The sequence below is a fragment of the Rhinoraja longicauda genome, chromosome 17 (assembly GCF_053455715.1).
Source record: "Rhinoraja longicauda isolate Sanriku21f chromosome 17, sRhiLon1.1, whole genome shotgun sequence".
NCBI classification, from domain to species: domain Eukaryota; kingdom Metazoa; phylum Chordata; class Chondrichthyes; order Rajiformes; family Arhynchobatidae; genus Rhinoraja; species Rhinoraja longicauda.
The window spans coordinates 9114999-9140358 of NC_135969.1; the positions used below are offsets into that span (position 1 = coordinate 9114999).

At 45.0% G+C, this 25360-nt stretch overlaps 1 protein-coding gene across 1 annotated transcript in view; it reads left to right on the top strand.

The window, feature by feature from the left end:
- Positions 1-25360, top strand: part of stab1 (stabilin 1) — a 208733-nt gene that overhangs the window by 42742 nt on the left and 140631 nt on the right. The window contains exons 9-14 of the mRNA XM_078414034.1: positions 367-497; positions 8182-8297; positions 9547-9629; positions 15568-15699; positions 16977-17096; positions 18812-18874. Of these exons, the coding sequence (XP_078270160.1) occupies positions 367-497; positions 8182-8297; positions 9547-9629; positions 15568-15699; positions 16977-17096; positions 18812-18874 (645 nt within the window). The remainder of the gene's footprint in view (positions 1-366; positions 498-8181; positions 8298-9546; positions 9630-15567; positions 15700-16976; positions 17097-18811; positions 18875-25360) is intronic.

The window sequence follows — 25360 nt, forward strand, 5'->3', positions numbered from 1 at the left end:
AAACCGGAGCACGCAGAGAACACCCACACGGACACAGGGGGAACGTGCAAACTCCATACAGGCAGCACCCATAATCAGGATCGTACTCTGGCACGATAAGGCAGCCCCTCTACCGCTGTGCCGCCCCGCCACTGCCGCGACTTGGGCAAAACATAGATCTCCCAAAAGCTATCGACTATTCAATTCTGAGGCCCACACTAAAAGAATGCCTACTCCCATGGGATATGCAGAGAATGCTCCACACCTGTGTAACTGGGACTCGAGGTATAAGAACTAAGAACTTGTGTGGATCAGATTGACTATGTGCAGCCTTTGCTATGTTTAGCAGACTTGAAGATGACAATGGAATTTTCCTTTCTTTAAAAGTCGTCTTGCAAGTGCAAAGATGGATTCATCGGCAATGATCCTTCTGAAGGCTGCACCCTGAAAGAAGTTTGCAAGCAATCTCTCTGCCATAAATCAGCAAAGTGCGTAACAGTATCACCCGGAAACTTTGAGTGAGTATTATCTGCAGACAATGAGCCATATTACTATTGGCGCTATTGGTATCTGTGGTACTATTTGAATATTTAGAGGTATGATACTATAATCTGCATGCTCAAATCATTGGTAGCAGTGACTGAAAGCTGGGTGTGTGTGAAGAGCTTTCAATCTCGTTGGCCATTTGTTACATATTTGAAAATGAGTGAGAAGTAGAGCAAAATTATTGGAAACGTGACCGTGAGATTAATTTAATATGAGCACCCAGGATTGAAGCCTCAACAGTTGTGAATCTGTGGAATTCACTGCCTCAGAAGGCGGTGGAGGCCAATTCTCTGAATGCATTCAAGAGAGAACTAGATAGAGCTCTTAAGGATAGCGGAGTCAGGGGGTATGGGGAGAAGGCAGGAACGGGGTACTGATTGAGAATGATCAGCCATGATCACAATGAATGGTGGTGTTGGTTCGAAGGGCCGAATGGCCTACTCCTGCACCTATTGTCTATTGTCTATTGTAAAAAGCATGTTGGGCCCTACATCAGCAGTGGGACCCTGGTTGATGATGTCGAGGACAAGTGGCAGTAGTGAGGCTGATGCCGTTAAGATCGCTGTGGGCTGTTCGTTGCAATGACAGTGTATGGCACCAGTAAGGACTCATTCATGGGGTGATGAGAAATGTGCCGGTGGAGTCATTACGCTACGATACCATACGATAAAACTTTATTCATCCCCGGAGGGAAATTGGTCTGCCGACAGTCACAACACACAAGGCACACAAGGGTGAGTGACTGTTGGCTGTCTGTCGTGTGCCCATCGCCTTCACCGCAACGAACAACAAATGAACGCCGCTTATCCCCTGGGCAGAGGATCCTAAAACTAGAATGCCCTCCCTCCCCCACACCAGGTGCCCCTTTGTTCTCCCCCCGTCCCTCACGGCGGTCCCCCCACGCCGGTTCCTCCGTTGTCTTCCCCGTCCCCGTCCCCACCCCTCACGTTCCTCTACCGCCGAGGTTCCTGCCGCCACTGAGGCTCCCGCTGAGGCCCCATCACGGTCGAGGCGCCCATTGTCATCGAGGCTCAAGTTGCTGCTGAGTCTCCCGCTGAGGCCCCATCACTGCCGAGGCTCCCATTGTCATCGAGGCTCAAGTTGCCGCTGAGTCTCCCGCTGAGGCCCCATCACGGTCGAGGCGCCCATTGTCATCGAGGCTCAAGTTGCCGCTGAGTCTCCCGCTGCCGTTGCCGAGGCTCCCTTCGCCGGCGCCGCTGAGGCTCCTTCGACCCAGGCAGGCCTCACCGCCTAATTTGAGCAAGGACATTTTGCTATTGTAGGTTCACCAGGTAAATTCCCGGGATGGCGGGATTGACATGTGATGAAAGAATGGGTCGACTGGGCTTGTATTGATTGGAATTTAGAAGGATGCGAGAGGATCTTATAGAAACATATAAAATTCTTAAAGGATTGGACAGGCTAGATGCAGGAAAAATGTTCCCGATGTTGGGGGAGTCCCGAACCAGGGGTCGCAGTTTAAGAATAAGGGGTAGGCCATTTAGGACTGAGATGTGGAAAAAATTCTTCACCCAGAGAGTTGTGAATCTGTGGAATTCTCTGCCACAGAAGGCGGAGGAGGCCAATTCGCTGGACGTTTTCAAGAGAGAGTTAGATTTAGCTCTTAGGGCTAAAGGAATCAAGGGATATGGGAAAAAAGCAGGAACAGGGTACTGATTTTAGTTGATGAGCTATGATCATATTGAATGGTGGTGCTGGCTTGAAGGGCCGAATGGCCTACTCGTGCACCAACTATGTTTCTACAAACCTGTTTTTTTTTTCCTTTTCAGACACCTACACAATTTCCTTTTGAACATTAAATCAGTGTTCCGTGCCCCTCTGGGCAGTGCTTTCCTGTCATAATCACTTGGTATGGAAATTATACCATTTGCTCATGACATTTTTCATTCCATTACTGTTAACGCTGACTCTACATTCTTTGGTACTTCACCTGTCTGCCAATTGGAACAAAATCGGTGGGCTGAATAGCCTATTTCCACGCTGTATGCCAAACGTTCTTGCACCTCCTCGTTATCAAACTTCACTCCATCCTCCATGTCAACTTTTTCTTCATTTGCTGAGTCTCCAACTGTCTATTCTTCATTGATAAAGATCAATGGCAGTAATCATGGTGCTAGGAGCTGGCGGAATTCAGCAGGTCAAGTGGGAAGGCATTGGAACGATCAATGTTTTGGTTGAAGATAAAATTCACAGTCTCTTGTGTCTCCATAATGCTATGAGGTAACCTTGATGGTGTTAAGAGATGAGATGGGTCCATCTCATCTCAATAGACAATAGACAATAGACAATAGGTGCAGGAGTAGGCCATTCAGCCCTTCGAGCCAGCACCGCCATTCAATGCGATCATGGCTGATCACTCTCAATCAGTACCCCGTTCCTGCCTTCTCCCCATACCCCCCCACTCCGCTATCCTTAAGAGCTCTATCCAGCTCTCTCTTGAAAGCATCCAACGAACTGGCCTCCACTGCCTTCTGAGGCAGAGAATTCCACACCTTCACCACTCTCTGACTGAAAAAGTTCTTCCTCATCTCCGTTCTAAATGGCCTACCCCTTATTCTTAAACTGTGGCCCCTTGTTCTGGATCTCCTAGCACCCATATGCTTTTGCCTGCCTGTGCAAGAGCTTAGGCTTCTCTTTTATATTTATCCTCTTATTTCCTTTCATTTATTTTCCCTCTATACTTTCTATAAATAACTTAGTCCTTTCTTGTGTTAATAAGCTGATGCTTGTCACATGTTCTTATTTTGCTCTTATTTTCTTCTCTCTCTGGTAATCGATCGAACTCTGCGTTTCCTGAGCTATCTTCTCCCATGTGGGAATATGCCAAGACAATAACTGTACCACCTCCTTTTCAAGGCTGCGCTTTGCTCATTTACAGTTTTGGCCGCCAATCTTTCATTCCAGTTCACTCGCGCCAGATCTACACTTGTTCCGTTGACATTGGCTCTTCTCCAATTGATTATTTTTGGATAGCTCGTTTATACCATGATTTCTTTTTCATAAGTGTTCCCCTGGTGGTACTTGCTCCATCTACCTACCTCATTCCCTGGAACCAAATCGAGGAATGCCTTCACGTTGGGTCAGGTACATACTGGTCGAGGAAATTCTCCAAAGCAAACCTTAAAAATTCCTCCCATTGTTATTACTCGCCCAGTTCACATCAGAATAATTGAATTATCTTTGGCTTTTACACGTCTTTGTAATTTTCCTGTCGATTTGTTCCTTAGAATCCTTGCCGTAAGTTATTAGCCATTAGGGTCCTCCTTGTAGTGCAACTGCTCCTCTATACTTCCATATTTATAGATAGATTTCATTTTTGATTGCTCCAGAACATGTTCTTAATCCAGTGCTGCGCATTTACCTTCATCAATATTCGTCTTTTCATTTGCTTCTCTCTTTTCTTGTTATCGTCGTCTTCTCTGAATATCACACACCAACTAGGCAATAACTATCTCTAACTAGGGAGAGTCTAGACATCCATCCTTGGCTATTAGTGGAACTACAATCTCCAAAGATAGACACAAAATGCTGGAGTAACTCAGTGAGACAGGCAGCATTTCTGGATAGAAGGAATGGGTGACGTTTCGTGTCGAGACCCTTCTTCAGACAATCTCCGGACCTACCTCCAGATCATTGACTCAACTGTACCAGCAATGTACAAAAACATGTCAGAGTTTAGATATCCTGTGCTAAGTGACTCACTCGCTTTCAGGGAACCTGATATCTCTTCACCATCTTCAATGCATTGTAACATGATGGAGTACCCAGGAAACCCAGGAAACATGTTCCCAATGTTGGGGGAGTCCAGAACCAGGGGCCACAGTTTAAGAATAAGGGGGAGGCCATTTAGAACTGAGATGAGGAAAAACTTTTTCGGTCAGAGAGTTGTGAATCTGTGGAATTCTCTGCCTCAGAAGGAAGTGGAGGCCAATTCTCTGAATGCATTCAAGAGAGAGCTAGATAGAGCTCTTAAGGATAGCGGAGTCAGGGGGTATGGGGAGAAGGCAGGAACGGGGTACTGATTGAGAATGATCAGCCATGATCACATTGAATGGCGGTGCTGGCTCGAAGGGCCGAATAGCCTCCTCCTGCACCTATTGTCTATTGTCTAATAAGCTCAACACTATTCAGGACATAGCAGCTTGCTTGATTAGCACACTCTCTGCCAGCACTGTGCAGCCATGCTGGAATGGAGCTGGGCAGCATCCCACGTGATCAAGAATCAGCCTGGCGGCCGAAGTGACCGCCGAGAATTTAGACTGGCTCGGCGAGGACAGACAAGGACCGTCAAGAGCAAGGATGGGCCCAGCGGCCGACGAGGACAAAGACCCCCGTTGGCCGCCGAGAACGAAGACCCAACGGCCACGTGCAGCAGAAGCATGGAAGCCCCGAAAACCAGAGAGTCGAGGAGAGAGCTGCCGGCGGCGACGGACCGGAGAAACGGGCCGGTAGAAGAGGGACCGGCGTATTACATCCAGTGCCTCAAGGTCGGCTGCAGGAGCACCCCCCCCCCCCCCCCCCCCGGGCCACAGGGGCGGTTGGCAGAGGAGAGTGATGTCCGTTCCTGCCTTCTCCTTTCCTTCTCCTCCCCGTTCCTTTATTAATTACTAGACTAAGTGGACCCGTTGGGCCCAAACCTCTCCTGCATTGGTGCAGCACCCTGTCCTTCCCCCCACCCCTCTCTCCTCAACCCCCCCTCCCCTCTCCCTTCTCCCCCCTTCCCCCGTCCTTCCCTCCTCCCCTCCCCTCCCCCTCCCCTCCTTTTAAACATTAAAATGCGAATAACTTTAAAAATATAAGACCGATTTCAATAAAACTACTTGCATTATCCCTAAAGTGACAATGGTGAGTAAGGTGGGCCTAAAATTGTTGCGCTTTCATGTACCGTTTTGGCTGAAGTTCAGTCACAAACAAGATAACAAACGAGAGTTTTAGTATATAGATAAGCAGAACCAAGATTGTGTCGACTGAGCATTTGTGGTTGTACAGAATTTCACTGTGCTGCGTATAAGTGACAACAGCCTATAGTTCCCAGCAAGAACCATTGATCCTAAACTTTTATTCCCTCCCCCATGGCTGCTTCTTGTGCTGTCCACAAAATGCACCACTTTAACGAGCCCAGCACCCCTTAGATATGCAATCTTAACCAAGAAGAACCATTGGTCCACCCAACTCCTGCAGGTTAAATATATACTGACGTTCCTTCAACATTGTTGGGTCTAAACCCATAGAATTCCTTCCTCAGGGACATTGTGTGGGTACCTTCACTTGAAGGACTGCAGTAGCTGAGAACTATGGCTCACCACTACCTTCTCAGGGCAATTCGGAATGGCCAATAAATGCTAGTGATGGATGCATCGTGAAGCAGCCGAATAAAAGTGAATATTTTAACTGATGGATTGCCGCGACAAAATTCAATAGTGAATGAGGTCTAGAATGTGTTTTTTTTTATAGGCTTTCAAATTGAAACCCCCAGAGAACGTGAAATAAAGCAGTTGCCACAGAGTCTGGGTCAATGGGTCACTGGGGTCATGGGTTCAAGAGTTCAGAGGGGGCCGAAGGTTCTGGGAACCAGCTGGAGGATGGGGTGGAGCCACAATAGACTGCAGATGCTGGAATCCTGTGCAAAGCGCAAAGTGCTGGAGGAATTCAGTGGGTCAAGACAGCATCTGTGGAAGAAAATGGACAGGCGCCTGATCCATCTTCAGACTGATGGAGTGAGGGTAGGGGTCGGAAAGCTGGAAAGGAGGTAGAGGTGGGATAAAGCCTGGCAGGTGAGAGGTGGATGTAGGTGAGGTGGCGGTGGCGTATGGTTGGCAGATGTATGGAGATAGTGAGAAAGGCAAGTGGTGAAAAGGACACAGAAGGGCGTCAGATAAGGGAAGAAGAGGAGAAGTGAAATGTAAAGCCAGAGGGAGGGATATGGGTGGAAGGAGATGAAACAGGACGGAGCTGCAAATAGCTTATTAGCTGGTGAGAAGCTTGCGATAATTAGCGGGGAGCCATGTTCGGGGCTGGTGGGGGATGGAGGTGGGATTGCGGGCAGTTTGGTCTACAATCAGCTGCTGGTTAATAGACAATAGACAATAGGACAGTGGACAAAAGGGCCATTCGGCCCTTCGAGCCAGCACCGCCATTCAATGTGATCATGGCTGATCATTCACAATCAGTACCCAATCAGTACCTGCCTCTCCCCATACCCCCTGACTCTGCTATCATTAAGAGCTCTATCTAACTCTCTCTTGAAAGCATCCAGAGAATCGGCCTCCACTGCCTTGTGAGGCAGAGAATGCCACAGATTTACAACTCTGAGTGGAGTTGGGGGTCGGTATAGAGATTCGAATCAAGGTAAGGGTTGCGGCTGAGAAATTAGCACAGTGTTGGCAGAGGGATCAGCCAGCAGACAGTTAGGTATTTAACTTAAAGATCTACCCGAGATGTACTCTGTCCACTAGACTCCTAATCTGGCATTCCCCCTTTGAGTTACACTTACACTGCTCCCCCGGGTCTAATAAATAACTACTTCTACCTTAATGACTCAGACTGTCCACAATCCATGAAGCACGGCCCAAAGTCATGGGAGCAGTGCCCATGTATCAGTTGCCTGCCTTTGGGCATCACTGTGCCTGTTGGAGCTCCACGTGTGTGAGCTAAGTAGGCAGAAGAATTACAGACTTCTGTGGAAATGGTGCAAGTCCTCAACTTTCCTTTCCTACTGTTTTTGCAATGAAAATGAATCACAAAGTGTGGTGAATCAGTAGACCACGACTTTGCAAAAGGGGCAAGAGGAGCGTTCTTGATAGAATATCGAAGATCTTTTACGCAGCTGAATGCACAATTTATGTGAAGCTTTTTTCTGGTGTCATGAGTCTGTGAATGCAGCCGATCGTCAGTTTATATTTGAGTAACTCAGCAGGTCAGGCAGCATCTCGGGAGAGAAGGAATGGGTGACGTTTCGGGTCTCTCCTGAGCTCTCTCCTGAGATGCTGCCTGACCTGCTGAGTTACTCCAGCATTTTGTGAATAAATACCTTCGATTTGTACCAGCATCTGCAGTTATCTTCTTATACCATCAGTTTATATTGTCAGATTTGGGCAGAATTCAACCCAATACTCGATTATAAAAATAATAAACCAATGGCAATATTAAATGTGTTCAGGACGAATTTCACTGTAGTTTGCAACAATCCCCTGATAGTGCTCTAAATGAAGAAATCTGAACTTTTGGGTACCACTGACAGATGTTGAACCAAGAGTAAGCTGATGAAAGAACTTACCAGGATAAGCAGCATGTTTGGAGGATAAGAGTTGATGGTTATTTCAGATTGTGATGCAGCGGCTCAACCCATTACTTCAACCTTCCCTTTGCCTCCACAGTTGCTGCTTGACCCACTGAGTTCATGCAGCAGTTTATTTTTTGCTTCCGAGTCCAACATCGGCAGTCTCTTACGTCTCCAGACAGTTTTTTCGATTGTCTTTGGCTGAATCCAAGCAGTACCTTGACATTGTGCATACGAGTGGCTAAATTCAGTCAAGGACCCATTTTCAGCACTCGTGTCCTTTTTATGGCAGTAAAACGATATTTTCATTCGTTCACAATGACCGTTTTATTTCTGCTTGTTTTCCCTCTGTTCAGGTGCGTTTGTAAAGCAGGTCAGATTGGAGATGGGTGGAAGTGCATCGGCCCTATCAGGGAGGTGATCGAGAAGCTACTCCCACACCAGTTTACTACTGCACCAATTAAAATGTTCGGTAAATTACTCAAATATTCTCAAACTATAACGATGAATAAACAATTGCAAGGTTCCCTCTCCTCTCAACTTTGGCAAAAGACAATGACGTACCTTTCCATGAATATGAAAACAGTTTTGGTTTTAAAGCTTCTTTATTGTATGTCCAATGGCTTGCGTTGATTCACTGTCTCTTTGAAACACCGTTTCTTCTAAGTTTCATTTTAATTAATTTTCTGAAACTATTTTATCATTATGCAAAAGCCATGGTCCAGTTTTTGAAATCTTAGAATCTTGCAAAAATGGGGTTGAGAGGGAAAGATAGAGCAGCCATGATTAAATGGCAGAGTAGGCTTGATGGGCCGAATGGCCTGATTCTGCTCCTATAATTTATGAACTTGTGAACTTATGACTAGCTCAGCTTGGATTCCATTCAGTCTAACCTTCCAGACAAATCCACTATTCGAGACCTTGTTGTAAGCCTTGCTAAAGTCCATGAGGACAACATCCACTGCCCTGCCCTCTTCAATCCTCTTGCTGAGCTCCCCCCCAAAAACTCAGATTATGAGCTGAAGTGCCTGTTCCTGTGCTGTACTGTTCTATTATAAATGCCATCAGACATTGGCCAGGAAATTCTCTTGCTTGCTGCACTTTTGTACGAGTTAGTCAAGTGTATTTCACCTTCAAATGAATCATAATTGGATATTTTATGTGTGCACATTGCAAATCTGGTTTATGGATCTCAACCCTCCAACATTAACTGGTGCACAAAGTGTGGTTGGCATCACAGAAATTCAACTCTACTTTGCATTTGAGATAATTGAAACATGTGCCTTGAAAACCAAGGCAGGTCTTCACCAGGGGGTTAAGGCCTGCTCCAATGCCAGCAAAAGGGCCATCTACTGAGGCTCTTGCATGAGGTAGTTTCTTCTTACCGTATGTGGACACCGCTAGCTCCTCCTTCTGCAATTCCTCACCGCGATTTGATATCCTGGTGCTTAATTCCCCCCACCACCCTCTCTATCCCCCTCAGCGGACAATCCAGACATCATCCCCTTGGCCCACACCAACCGTATTATTTAAGTTGTTTCTTATGCCAAAATGAACCTTTGCCTTCTTGTCATGTTGTCAGCAACTTCTGGGCCAATATTACTTCAAAAAGTTACTTTTATTTGATAATTATTCTTATTTGTGGTAATCAGTTTTGATAATTTTGAAAGCAGAAATGCTGAAATGTGTTTCAAACAATGATTCTTTTTCAATCTTTTCAGATAATGGATGCTTGTTGACGTTGAGTAAATTGGGGCCTTTTACCGTTTTTCTTCCCCTTATCAATAATCTAAAAAAACCCACGGTAAGTTATCATGAACAATAAATGGAAGTATTAAAAGCATTTTTTGTATTACACCCAAAAAATGACTTTATCCTGAAATTCCAGCGGAACATTTTAGACCTGTAGTTCTACCAGTTCCACTGTTCACATCCTTGAATCCCTCTTGTTATCACACTTCCTCCAGCCAACAATGGGCACAATGGGCCATTATGGGCTCCACCCTTTCTGAGGTCATCTGTTGCTGGCCCTGGCTTGTTCTGGCCTTTTCTTCCCCCCCCACCTCTACTTTCAGACTGAGAAAGGGTTCCAACCCGAATGTTCATCTATTTTCTCCAGACGTGCTGCCTGAGCTGCTGAGTTATTCCAGCATCTTGTGTCTATCTTCGGTATAAACTAGCATGTGCAGTTCCTTCCTACACATATTCATTCAAACCCAGATCATCTCAGCGCTGAAGTTGTATTACATTGTGGATGGGGGATGGCCCATTGCTGAATTAGAATGCATAAGGATTGCAAGCAGTCTAGGATTTTACCCAGAGTTGCAACAACCTTTTTCTATCTCTGAATAAACAAGATTGCTCAGTCGGGAGACTGATCAACATAATATTCATACATGATGCCAGGAATGGGCACTTCAATTTATTGCTGCACTTGTATGGCTATCTATCACTTTGGTCAGAAAGGAGGTAAAGAGAGATAGTGAGAGAGAGATTGAAACTTATTACGGAAGAGTGTTTTGCTTCGTATTTGTGGTGTGTCGAGTTATGCTTAAGACACTTTATAGCTCCTGGTCTTGTATCTCCATAAAAATGGAGAAGTCAGCCTGATGTGGAATTATAAAAGTGGTGGGCTGGCTATTTAGTTTGGGGACTGACTGACTGCAGCATCAGTAATGTTCACCACTGAGTCCAAGCCCACAATTATTTTCAGCTTGGTCGGTAAGCTACGCCTCTGCTCGTTTCCTTTGCAGTTGGTCTCTGCAATTGGGGTATTTGACTGACTAAATGACCTTTTGGCAGAAGTGGTGGGCAGATGTAAGTGGGGCTGTTTGATCGTTCCTTCAGGTGGGTAAATGGACCAGAAGGATCTCCTGTGGTGCTTCAGTGGCTGCTTGGCTGTTTCTCAGGCAAGAAGAAAGTGGCCAGCAATTCAAAGTCTCACCTTATCGTCAATAGTCAATAGTCATTTATTTGTCACATACACATAAATGTGTAGTGAAATGAAAAATTACCCGCAGTTCAACAATAAGACCAATAAGAATGCAATAACACATACAATCATAAACTAACACCAAACAAAAGAAACAAAAGAAATATCCATCACAGTGAGTCTCCTCCAGTCCCTCCTCACTGTGATGGAAGGCCAGAATGTATTTTCTCTTCCCCTGCCGTCTTCTCCCGCGGTCAGGCTGTTGAAGTTGCCACGTCGGGGCGGTCGGGGCACCCGACATTAAAGCCCCCGCCGGGCTGAGAAAACCGCGTGGCCTATTTCAGGCCGTGCCGGACGGTGAAAGGTCCGCGGCAGGCTGACCCAAGCCCCGCGATTCGGGGCGGGCGAAGACGCTGCCGCTGCCACTGCCGGAGCTCCCGATGTCGGCCCCCACCCAGGGGCCTGCGGGCTTCCGACGTCCAGGCGTCCCGCGCCGGAGCCTCCGGAGACGAGTCGCAGCCGCTCCCACAGCAGCCGAAGGCAGCCAGCGAACCAGAGCCCAGGTGGTCCCAGCCGGAGGCCGCCCGCTCCAGGTGCATGGCCGGTGGTAGGCCGCAGTGGGAACGGAGACACGACACAAAAACAAAGGTCGGGTCTCCACTCGGGAGAGACAATGTTACAGTTCCCACCCCCCCCCACCCCACATAACATACAAACACTACACCATATTTAAACTACAATTCAGACAAAAACAACAAAAAACACAAAAGACAAACGGACTTCAGGCAAGCCGCAGCTGCGAGGGCAGCGCTGGCTCTTCCTCCATCCGCACAACCCTGGTTTGATTTACCTTTACGTTTCTATATATTTTTCATATTCTTCCTTTTCAAATTCCGATCGGTAATGGTTTTGTAATTTCTATCTCATTAACATTCCATGTTCCAGTTGCATTCAATTTGGGGATCAACAACTCACCCTTTCTCCTCGTGGTGAATAGGTTGCATTTCTGCCCCCTGATGTTGCGGTACTCTCCTGTGATAGTAATCTTTCACTGTTAATGTTTTCCATCCTAACACAACCTTTGAGTAAACTTCAGTAGTGCTCTTTTAGTTTAGTTTTGAGATACAGCATGGAAACAGGACCTTCAGCCCACCAAGTCCCTGCTGACCATCAATCACCCACTCACACTAGTTTTATGTTATCCCACCTTTGCATCCAACACACTAGGGGCAATTTACGGAAGCCAATTGACCGACAAACCTGCATCTCAGGAATGTGAGAGGAAACCGGATCACCCGGAGGAAACCCACGCAGTCACGGGGAGAACGTACAAACTTCCCACAGACAGCACCCATAATCAGGATCAAACCCAGGTCCCTGGTGCTGTGAGGCAGCAGCTCTACCGCTGCACCACTGGGCTGCCCTTAAATTTCGTCCCATTGATCTATTTCGTCCCATTGACCATTCATTAAATAGGTGCCCATAATGACACTTCCTGGCCGGAACAATGTCTTCATGGAGTCATAGAGTCATAGAGTGATACAGTGTGGAAACAAGCCCTTCGGCCCAACTTATCCACACCGGCCAACAATGTCCCAGCTACCCTAGTCCCACTTGCCTGTACTTGGTCCATAACCCTCCAAACCTGTCCAATCCATGTACCTGTCCAACTGTTTCTAAAACGATGGGATAGTCCCAGCCTCAACTACCTCCTCTGGCAGTTTGTTCCATACACCCACCACCCTCAAAATTCCAGTTCTTTTAAAGTTCTTAGTTCTTAGTTAGTTAGTTCTTAGTTCTAATATTAGTGGGTGGACTCGTATTTCCTCAATGTGCTGTCCCCAATATATGCAAAACAAACTCAACAACCTCCGAATGGCAGGATAACAGGACAGTTTGCAATTCAATGCCAAACATCTTGAACGTTTTAACCAGTCCGTTTGAGAGCTCACAGTAGCTCCTTCACATTTGTGACATGAGTTTTAATATCAATGTGAGAGCACACTGGCCTCTTGAAACAAAAGCTTCATTTCCAGATACATTTTAAATACGGATTGGGGAAACGAGAAAGGCCAGTGAAGGAGAAATAAATCTTGAGCCCTGTCTGCTTTTGATGTTATTCAGGTTGAAAGGGCTCTCAAGTGATCAGGTCTAGAAATTCACAGATAACCCTGGACATGTTGTATCAGGAGTCCATCAAATATTTGATCCAGTGCTCCATTTTTTTTGTCTATTCCTTGCAATTTTCATCTCTTAATACTTGAGCGTGCAAAAATATTTTCCTGCGGCAGAGACACTGAAATGTTTATTTCAAAACCGACATTCCAATGGATGATGTTTCAAAGAGTTTTTATCCTGTTCATTATTAAATTTATTTCACATGAATAGCCAGGAGCTCCATTGTAAGTAAAACCATCGAAAGAATGGAAACATTCTTGACTGGTGTACGTCTAAATCGCAGGTTTCCAGCGCAGATAAATTGCGCAATGCTGCAACAGACCATTGCATGCAATGCAATAATAAACTAATCTCACCCTATTGCTGCAGCTGATACCATTCAGCTGAAACAAATGTAAAAGATATTTCTCCTTCCTTTCTTCATTTCCAGTTTTATTATTTTAATTTTATTTCAATACAAAATACCCTGGCTAGAAATTCCTCTGCCCTTAAATAAGCGCTCAATGCCTGTGCTGTGCAGGAAACGTGCTGGTGCCACTGGGATATATTTTCCTTTCACACTATTAGTGTGTGCATATTACATCACTTGGCTTGTTATTGCATAGAAATCACTTATTATAATACAAATACATTGCATATGTGCACTGAGCCTTTTGCTAATCAACCCCAGGGCTCCATGCTTAAAGGACACCTCGTCACTGAACCTCCCCATTCCTGGACGTATTTCTGATGCCCCACAGAGCAGTGATGGCATGAGATTTTCAGCTGGGCCCAAAGATTCATTGGTACAGGTGGGATGGTGTGGCACGGTGGCGCAGCGGTAGAGTTGCTGCCTTACAGCGCCAGAGACCCGGTTTCGATCCTGACTATGGGTGCTGTGCGTACGCGGTTTGTACGTTCTCCCCGTGACCACATGGATCTTCGCCGGGTGCTCCGGTTTCCTCACACATTCCAAAGGCATACAGGTTTGTAGGTTAATTGGCATCGGTAACATTGTTAATTGTCCCTAGTGTGTGATGGGTAGTGTTAGTGTGCAGAGATCGCTGGTCGGTACGAACTTGGTGGGCCAAAGGGTCTGTTTCCGCGCTGTATCTTGAAACTAAACTAAATACTCTGGACTAACCATGACAGGTGGTGAAATGCTGTAGACTGGAGATGGCCAGTGCAATTATTGCCTAGAGTGATTGACTGCTGATTTGCTATTAGCTTGGTTGGTATTAGTATTGGTTTATTATTGTCATGTGTACTGAGATACAGTGCAAAACTTTGTTTTGTACGTTACCCAGGCAAATCACACCATACATAAGTATATCAGAGATTGTAAAAGGGGAAATAAACAGAGTGCAAAATATTGTGTTCCATCTACAGGGAAAGTGCAGATTAAAACAAGTGCAGGGGCTGCAATGGTTCGAAGATTGGGAATTCATTCCCTGCCTATGTGAGGTCCATTCAAGGTCTTGATAAGACCTTATCAAGACCTTGTGGGGAAGAAGCTGTTCCTGAATATGGCGGTACTTGCTTTCAAGCTTTCGTATCTTCTGCCTGATGAAAGAAGACACAAAGAGAATGACTGGGATGTGAGCGGTCTTCGATTTTGTTGTGTAGCAAGGAACTGCAGATGTTAGCTTACACCGAAGATAGAAACAAAATGCTGGAATAGCTCAGTGGGTCAGGCAGCATCTCTGGAGAAAAGGAACAGGTGACGTTTCGGGTCAAGACACTTCTTCAGACTGAGAGTCGGGAGAGGGAAACTAGAGGTATGAAAAGGTACAAAACATGTCACCTATTCCTTTTCTCCGCCTTCCGAGGAAGAAGCGATATTGATGTGCTTTCTTGACTGCAATTTCAATGTCGTTGTACCAGGACAAATTGTTGGTGATATTTACACCTAGCAGCTTGAAGCACTTGACCATCTTCACTTCAGTGCCATTGATACAGACTTCAGGGGGCAGGAGGAATCACAGAGGGGGAGCAGTGAGAGAGCATGTTGCTAAACTCTCGTTGAAGAGAGGAGGAGAACTTCTGCAGGCAGGAGGAATCACAGAGGGGGGAGCTGAAGAAGGGTCTCGACCCGAAACGTCACCCATTCCTTCTCTCCCGAAATGCTGCCTGCTGCGCTGAGTTACTGCAGCATTTTGTGTCGACCTTCGATACAGGTTGCGGTGCGTACTCCACTCTGCTTCCCGAAATTGAAGGCCAGGTCCTTCATTTTGCTGACATAGTGGGAGAGTTTAGCTTCGTGACACCATGTTACTCAGCTATCGATCTCTTTCCTGCTCTCTGTGTTGTTGTTGGTGTTTGAGATCCGGCTTACTACCATAGTGTCATCTGCAAACTAGTAAAAGGGGTGAATTCTGAGTCCAATTTCAATGGAACAGAATTTGGCTGATACAATTACCGTTCCTTAAAACACTGAAGCCAGTTTTGGCAAGTTAACCGTTCCTGAATGACAAACACAGTGTCCACCTATTACAGTGGATGAAACGTAGATCCAGAATCTATTTTTTAACCAAGTAACGCACAAAAATCTAAACATTTCCAAAGTGATGCCACTGATGTTACCAGCTTGCAAACTTGAGGTCGTCCTTTTCTGTACTTCAATTTTCAAATTGTGTGTTTTGTCCCAACAAAGGACGAAGAAATGGCGAGGTTTTCTTGCAAACAACATATTGTCCCTGGCATTATGCTGCTCAAGGATTTAATAAACATGAAGACTTTTCAAACATTGGCTGGCGATACAGTTGAAGTGACTCAGAGGGGAACGGTAGGATAATTTATATCAGTCTCTGGTTTTTAACATTGTACCTTTGGCTCATCATATGATCAGTTGCATGTGTATTAAAGATGTTAATGGTGTATTAGCCACTTAAAGTAAGCATGCAGGTACAGCAGGCAGTGAAGAAAGCTAATGGCATGTTGGCCTTTATGACAAGAGGAGTTGAGTATAGGAGCAAAGAGGTCCTTTTGCAGTTGTACAGGGCCCCAGTGAGACCGCAACTGGAGTATTGTGTGCCGTTTTGGTCTCCAAATTTGAGGAAGGACATTCTTGCTATTGAGGGAGTGCAGCATAGGTTCATTCGGTTAATTCCCGGAATGGCGGGACTGGGTTGAAAGACTGGAGCGACTAGGCTTGTATACACTGGAATTTAGAAGGATGAGAGGGGATCTTATTGAAACATATAAGATTATTAAGGGATTGGGCACACTAGAGGCAGGAAACATGTTCCCTATGTTGGGGGAGTCCAGAACCAGGGGGCACAGTTTAAGAATGAGGGGTAGGCCATTTAGAACGGAGATGAGGAAAAACTTTTTCACTCAGAGAGTTGTGAATCTGTGGAATTCTCTGCCTCAGAAGGCAGTGGAGGCCAATTCTGAATGAAAGAGCAAGGAGTTTCAGGTTAGAATCTCACTCAGGACGCTGAGAGAGGAGACAGTAAGTCAGAGGTTGGGTCTTGCCTCTTGACTCCAAAACCATCTGCTAGGCACAGATCAGGAGTGTGTTGGAGAACTCTCCACCTGCCCTGAGGAGTATCTCCGTGACAAAACCCAAGAGGTTCAACACCATCGAGGACAAAGCATCAAGCATGTTGAGCAACTGGGCTCCCGTCCTAAACCTTCATGCACTCCAGCAAAATGCACGCCGATGTCTTGTCTAGTTTATTCCTATAACATCTTCCAAGCTAAAAGGATAAGGGCAGTAGTTGCAAGAGAACTCCATCATAGCTTGGAAATAAATCACCATTCATTCATCGTTCATGAGTTTAAATCTTGGAATTATTAGATCAGCAGCTTTGTAGAAATCCCTTCAATCAGAAGGACCATAGAAGTTAAAGATGGTGACCAACAAACACCTCAAAGTCAAGGGGGGGATATTCAATAAATGCTACGACCGCAACAGACAAATAGATAAAGGGTAGCAGACTGTCGGCTATTTGTGTGTCTCAGAATAATATTATGGTTAGAATCTTCAAGGTTTGCAATTGGCAAAAGCAATTTTCTCACTAATACTTCTTTCTCATTTCTCTGCATCACCACTTTCAGCTGCGACTTCGAAACCAAACATGCACCTTGGTGAGAGGAGACATAGTGGCATCCAATGGCATCGTTCATATCATTGACCACTTTTTAGCTGGAAGTTCCGGAAATCTCGGGAACCCACAGGTACTCTTTGCATAAACTGTCTCATTTTAATATAAGTCGACTCATGGCTCGCACAAAACGATGAACTTCAGCATGTTTTCCTGACTTTCTTCTATGGGGAAGTGGCCTATTACTCAAATGAGGAGTGGCCCATGTAGTGTGGTCATCTGGCAGAATTTCCATCTATAGTTCTGAATAATTCTCCACATGCCTCCAGCTCTGAGCCAGGGATATTAAATCTGCCATTGTTTTCTGAATTAATTTACAAATTTGTGGCTGCAGGTCTTTTCTCCTTGGGGAATGACAACTAAACCTCAAATTCAGTTTCACAGATGTGAGTTATTAGAATAATTTTGTGTACAGTGCAAGCTACTTAAGATTGCATCTTGAATGTAAGAAAAGCACGTATTCCATAAATACATTATTGGCACGTTTTACATTATTATTATGTAGGTCAAAACTAGAGTTATCATGTTTATTAAAAAGCACACTGGGTAGCGTTGTTATTAAACTTGAGTGCACACGTCCATAGATTCATAACGTGGCACATGACTTCCAAACCAAACTGCAGCAAGTAATGGACATAGTAAGGCTTGCTATGGTGATGTCCAGGGGAACACGGCCTCAATAACTGGATACAGAGTCACCTCCTAGACTGTGAAACAGCTTTAGCTGGGCACAAGTCGTACTGGCTACGCCAGAAGGTTGCAAAACAAAATTGATGCAGTATCGTTGCATAGTCATTACTCTCCTTGTTTCTGCTAGGATCAGTATAAATTGTCTATTTCTAACTCCCAGCAGGTGTATTATGAATAAGAAGGAACTGCACATGCTGGGTTAGACATAAACCGCTGGAATAACTCAGCAGGCTCTGCCCTCAGCTCTGTCCTCCAATCTGACGAAGGGCCTCTCCAGAGATGCTGCCTGTCCTACTGAGTTGCTCCAGCATTTTGTGTCCATCTTAGGCGTATTATGCATGTCATTGTGGAGAAAGAATGCAGATTGTGCAAGGTCAGACACTTGCACTTAGAGTCATAGAGTCAGAGAGACCTCCAATACACTTAAGGATGTGGCAGTGATCCAGACTCTTCAAGGTAGTTCCTTGATGTTAATGACTAGACACACAACTTAATATGGACCCTGAATAATAGGAATCGGAATCATCAATGCACAAAAGACAAGGATCCATTAAGGAGAGGCAGGTGATCTCGGAGGGACTCGTATCATCAAACAAAAATATTAACCGGCATAACAAAAACCATGTAATTAAATTCAAATTAGATTATGAGGGCCTTGACTTTACTGTGTGATATGAAAAAATAATAATATGAAAATGAATTCCTTTGCTGGCAGGAGTAATCTTTATTTTTCCACTGGTAGGCTTAACACTTTTTGCTTGAGTTCTACTTTAATTTTGTAGGAAGTATATCATTTCTATCCTTAATATGTCAAAGAAGGAAGCCAATCCCTATTAGTTCCCTGTTAGTTCAGAAAACTAATTTTTCTGAACTATTCTTTAAAACGTATCCTTTATTAGCCAGTGGGGTATTATTATTTAAAGCATCAATTTTCCATGCAATTTCCAAAACCATCCCATCCCTCAGTTTAATGTTGATGTTTCATTCCATTCTATTGTAACATTCCATTGTTACTTCTATAACTGTGTGGTAAATTGGCATAGATTGTAACACGTATCTACAAATCTGACATTTTCCTTTGCTTTGTTTTTAAAACAGAAAACCGTTGCCGAGATCCTTGCCAGTGAAGAACTGTTTAGCAGATTTGAAACTATCATTGAGGTATTTGAAAAGTACTACGAAAACCACAAAAAACTTAACAAAAGAAACATTTTCAATCTTTATATTTGAGTTTCTGTCAGGCACATTCACGAGTATATCTTGCTTACAATCTTGAATTATTTTTGAACACATTGATCGTATTAGGGGTTCATGGTTCATTTAATACCCAACGTATGTTGCCGGAACAAGAAGCCTTGATCTTTGAACAGCCATTTTGACACATTAGGCTATTGCGTTAAGGCCATGAATCTTGACTTTATGACCAGTCACCATAATCTTTCCTGTGGCTGTGTGGAGCCCAGGAAAGTTTGGCAAGTGAGGATCTCCCGGTTGATTTGCTAGGGCTGCTGCCAGCAAGGAAGGATGGTAATCAGTCAATTTTCTGGCAACTTTAAAATTGTTGCACCTGCTGACATATAGTTCTAGCTCAGGAAAAGTCACTGCCAGGATCCTTCTCGACCGTTTCCTCCAACTGGTTTAAGAGCTGCTCCCCGATTTGTAGGGTGGATTCTATCAGTCCAGTTCTTCACTATGTGATAACGCAAAAAAAAAATAAAAAATCACCAGAGCAGAACCCACGGCCTCCATGGCTCTCCTTGGTCCCACTAAACCTTTCGCTCCACCAGATGGAGGGATGGGGCTGTGGAGCATCCTCCTCACATTCGGCTTGTCTCTGTCTTATGTTTAACTTGATGACATGCAAGCCGCGATCCTAACCAACAAGTCCTCAACAGAGTCAACCACAGTGAAGATCGGCATCAAACAAGGCTGCATTAATGCCTCCATAGGTTTTTGAATCTTTCTTGACAATGCTACACCTCAGCTCTACTAAACATTTGCCAAGAGCTAAACTCTAGTGTGAAGGACAAATTAGAACCATTCAACCTAACTTTCCTCCACTCCAGAATCAAAGTCTTCTCAACCTTAGATGGTGACCTCATAGGAAGGAGGGCTGGAGGACAAGACGAAGAATGCTCAGAATACTATGTACAGCCTTTTGAAGGAATTGTTTGGTGAGGTTCATTAGATTGATTCAAGGGATGAAGTCGTTTGTCTGAGCAGGCACAGTAGTAGAGTTGCTTCCTTAGAGTGCCAGAGATCCAGGTTCGATCCTGACTACTGGTGCTGTCCGTACAGAGTTTGTACGTTCTCCCCGTGACCTGTGGGTTTTCTCCGGGTGGTCCAGTTTCCTCCACACACTCCAAAAATGTACAGGTTTGTAGATTAATTGGCTTGGTAAAAATTGTAAATTGTCCCTAGTGAGTGTAGGATTGTGTTAGTGTGCAGGGATCGCTGGTCTGTGTGGACGTGGTGGGCCGAAGGGACTGTTTCCAAGCTGATCTCTAAATTAAACTAAACTAAACTAAGCTAAAGAAAGGTTTGAGTGCCAATACTTGTTGAAGTTTCAAAGAAAGTGAAATGCATAAAGTACTGAAGGAGATTGACCCGGTGAACCGAGAGGATATTGATCTTCATAAATTAATATGGAACTAGTCACCGTTTTAGATTAAGGAGGTACCCATTAGAATTGGAAAATAAAGAAAAATATATTCTTGGAGATTTATGAATCTTTAGACCACTTTACCTTGTGCTATGGAGATCAAGTCATTGAACATGTTCAAGGCTGATATAGATAAAAGTTTGGAATATGGAAAAATTGAGGCTTACAGAAAACAGTAGTTAAGTATTTCTTTGGTCAGAGTGTGGTAAATCTGTAGAATTCATTGCCACAGAAGGCCGTGGAGGCCACGTCAATGGATATCTGTAAGGCAAAGATAGATAGATTCTTGATTGTTACGGGTGTCAGATGTTATGGGGTGAAGGCAGGAGAATGGGATTGAGAGGGGAAGATAGATCAGCCATGATTGAATGACGGAGTAGACCTGATGGGCCAAATGGCCTAATTCTGTTCCTAACATTTATGAACTTATGAACATAGGGCTCATATCAAATCAGTCAAGATTTTATTGAATGGCAGAGCAGACAACAGATTTCAATACGGTCTTATGTTCTTGGATTCAGTTTGGTTCTCCTTCCAGAGAAGCTGTTGCTTTGAATAGATGGTGATGCATTGACAATGTGCTTGCCAGTGTATTGACTCTGAGTCATCATTTCCACAATGATGACTGCCCAAAACACAGGAATCCTTCTCTTTGTGTATATATATTCTGAATTCTGAGAAGTTGCAGTCCGACAAGAAACAGATCGTGGCCTGAAATTGATTAATGTCATTTTCTTGGCGTTGAAACAGCTTTTACCCCGCTAGTGAATGTCACATAAAGGGGGGAGGGGAGGTACTTCACAGAACAGCATGATCAGGTTCCCCTGAGTGGTGCTCCGTTGAGGTTAACTTTGCTTTCAACACATTTCTCTACAGATATGTTACAGATTCTCAGAACTGTTGCAATAGTCATACTGTTCAGAAATAGGCCTTTCAGTCCAGTATGTCTATGCACACTGTTGGCAACCCATCCATATTAATCCATTTACTTGCACTGCATTGGTAATTCAAATGCTCCTCTAGATATGTAAATGTTCTGAAAGTCACTGCCTCTACTATCCTTTGTGAAATTGCTTTTCAGCTTCCAGTCACCTCTGGGTGTGAACGCTTTCCCCCTGCTCACCTCCAAACTTCTCACTCTTTCTACCTAACCAATATCCTCAATATCCTCTCGACATATCATATCATATCATATCATATATATACAGCCGGAAACAGGCCTTTTCGGCCCTCCAAGTCCGTGCCGCCCAGCGATCCCCGCACATTAACACTATCCTACACCCACTAGGGACAATTTTTCCATTTACCCAGCCAATTAACCTACATACCTGTACGTCTTTGGAGTGTGGGAGGAAACCGAAGATCTTGGAGAAAACCCACGCAGGTCACGGGGAGAACGTACAAACTCCTTACAGTGCAGCACCCGTAGTCAGGATCGAACCCGAGTCTCCGGCGCTGCATTCGCTGTAAAGCATCTCTGCTATGGGACGTTTCTCGTTGCCTCCCCCGTCTGCTGTATTCCTTGTACATTTGTACAGCTCAACGCCAACCCTTCTCAGTTTCCTCTGCTCCAGGAAAAACAACCCCAGCCTTTCCAATCTTTCCACATCATTGAAACGTTCCATCTCAACGCGTGAAGCAATTCATCCCTTGCAACGCTTGCGAGCGTTGCAGGCAGCACTTAAATGGGTGTGTGACTGCACACCCACAGGCAGTGAATGGATGGATGGTGGCTGCAGACACGAGGAACTGCAAATGCCGGGATCTTGAGCAAGGCACAAAATGCTGGAGTAACTCAGCAGTTCGGGCAGCATCTGTGGAGGAAATGGTTAGGTGATGATTAGGGTCGGGATCCTTCTTCATGAATACTGCACGATGGGAGGAGGTGGGGCAGGTGCACCTGGGAGGGAATGGGTTGATCAAAAGATCTGGATGGTCTGATGAGGAACAAGGCTCACAAAAGTCATGTTGATTGCACTGGGATCTGTGAGACCCTCCAGGGAAAACATTCCTTGCTAACACTTCCCTGTGGATGGTAGAGTGTATCTTGTGCATTTCATTTGCATGAACGCATTTCATTCCTGCCTGCACAGATTGCATCTGCTGCATTATATTGCAACAGCTCTGAGATTGTATAATGCGTTGGTAGAAAGCTGCAGGGAATCAATTTCCTGGCAAGGCCTCAGTCAGGGGCCCAAGGCAGGAAATCGCCAGGGCGACCTCATTAGAGGTAGTGAATACATCATAGGAATGCTTGCATTTTGGGCATCACACTGTGCAGATGATTGCCATTGTCCACCATGTCTGCCTCCATGGGCTGAGTAGAGGCATTTAGGTAGACACATGAATGTCCATAAGATCATAAGTACTCGGAGCAGAATTGGCCCATTCAGCCCATCAAGTCTACTCCGCCATTCAATCTTGGCTGATCCATCTCTCCCTCCTAACCCCATTCTCCTGCCTTCTCCCCATAACCTCTGACACCCGTACTAATCAAGAATATACCTATCTCTGCCCTAAATATATCCACCGACTTGACTTCCACAGCCGTCTGTGGGAAAGAATTCCACAGATTCACCAGAATATGCAGGGAATGGGTGGATATGAATCGTGTGCAGGCAGAAGAGATGAGTCCAACTTGGCATCATGTTTGACACGGACATCGTGGACTGAACGACCTGTTCCTGTGCAGTATGGTTCTATGTTCTCGATGAGCTTGGAGTTTTGGTGACCGATCACAAAAGGTGCAGGGCTCCCAAAAAGTTCATTTGCAAGTCGAATCGGTGGGAAAGAGAGCAAACTCAATGCTAGCATTTATTTCGAGAGGGCTTGTATACAATAAAAGGGATGTAATGCTGAGGCTCTAATAGGCGCTGGTAAGGCCGCATTTGGAATATTGCGAGCAATTTTGGGCACCGTATCTGAGGAAGGATGTGCTGGCTCCGGAGAGAGAGTCCAGAGGAGGTTTACAAGAATGATCCCAGGAATGAGTAGGTTAAACTATGATGAGCATTTGTCGGCACTGGGCCTGTACTCACTGGAGTTTAGAAGAATGAGGGGGGACCTCATTAAAACGTACAGAATAGTGAAAGGTTTGGACAGAGTGGATGTGGAGAGGATGTTTCCACTAGCGGGAGAGTCTAGGACTAGATGTCATAGCCTCAGAATTAAAGGACGTTCTTTTGGGAAGAAGATGATGAGAAATTTCTTTAGTCAGAGGGTGGTGGATCTGTGGAATTCACCACAGAAGGCTGTAGAGGCCAAGTCAGTGGATATTGTTAAGGCAGAGATAGATAGTTTTTGTGATTATTATAGGTGTCTGAGGTTATGTGGAGAAGGCAGGAGAATGGGGTTAGGAGGGAGAGATAGATAAGCCTTGAGTGAATGGCTGAGTAGATTTGATGGGCCAAATGGCCTAATTCTACTCCTATCACTTATGACCTTCTGAAAATACACCAGTGAGCAGCAGAGTGTGAGATGTGGCAGAGATCAGCAGTGGGAGTCAGGAATGGTAGGACAGGTAGGACAGTGTCAGGATAAAAGAGTCAGTAAAAGCTGCTTGATCTGTGAGCAAATAAGAGCTGTTGTATTTCAAGCCCATGAGGTTGAAAATCTCTCTGGAAAGGATCATTGTGTGTTTAGTTTAGTTTAGACATACAGCAGGATAAAAGGTCCTTCGGCCCATCGAGTCCGTGCCGACCACTGATCCCCGCCTACATAACACTATCCTACACACACTAGGGACAATTTAGCCAAGCCATTTAGCCTACAAACCTATACATTTTTGGAGTGTGGGAGGAAACTAGAGGTTCTGGAGAAAACCCACCCAGGTCACTGGGAGAAGGTACACTCAACGAACGAACAGACAACACCCGTAGTCAGGATCGAACCCGGGTCTCTGGTGCTGAAAAGCAGCAACTCTACCGCTGCGCCACCATGTTGTCCTGTAGTGACATCATGTAGGTGAAGATAAACCTGGGGAAAGGAGCTGAGGAGATTCAAAACTCAACCAAAAATGAGTACTTCCCCAGGGCACTGAGGTCACCCAGAAATGTGTGCATAATTGCTCTACTCTGGGGGATCTGATGTTCAATATCTCAGCACCATTTTGTTTTGAGCGGTGTGAATGTTTCTTTAAAGCCATGTGTTTTAAATTTCAGCGTTGGCTGAAATGATTTCATCACCCTGACCCCTCTTCCAACCTCTGCTGTATGGAAAACAGTTTCTGCAAAATATGCACTTTGGCTCCAAAGTGACAAGATCCGTAATAGCTGGCACTTTAAAACAAGTCTTACAGAAGCTAATATATGTAACACAAGCAAAAAGAATGGCTGAAGTGAACCCTGGTAAATGTGCATTTTCCAAAACTCCATAACACCAGTTGAAACAGCCACCAATTATCAGTAGTCCCATTATATGCCCACTTTGTGTGAGTACTTATTTTACTGTAAATTACTTTGAAATTCTGTGCCAGAAGTTATCCGAGGAAGCTAACTTGGATGTAGAAACAAGGAACTGCAGATTCTGGTTTACAAGAAAAGACACAAAGGGCTGGAATAACTCAATGGGTTAAGGCAGCATTCATGGAGAACATGGGTAGGCGACGTTTTTGATTGGGACCCTATTTCAGACTGATTGTAGTAGGGAGGGGGGTGAAAGCTGGAAGAAAGGAGGAGCAGGTCCAAACCTGACAGGTAATAAGTTGATGAAATGTGTAGGAAGAAACTGCAGATGCTAGTTTACACCAAAGATAGATTCAAAGTGCTGGAGTAACTCAGCGGGCCAGGCAGCATCTCTGAAGAGAAGGGTGACATTTCGGGTCGAGTCTGAAGAAGGGTCTCAACGGGTAATAAGTTGATACGGGGGGGGGGGGTGGTGGTGGTGTTGATAGGCAGGCAGATGGATAAAGTTGAGGGATGAAAAGAAGGAAGATGTGAGACCAAGGAATTGATGAGTTGCAAATTGCGAAGCTAGAGGAAGGAATA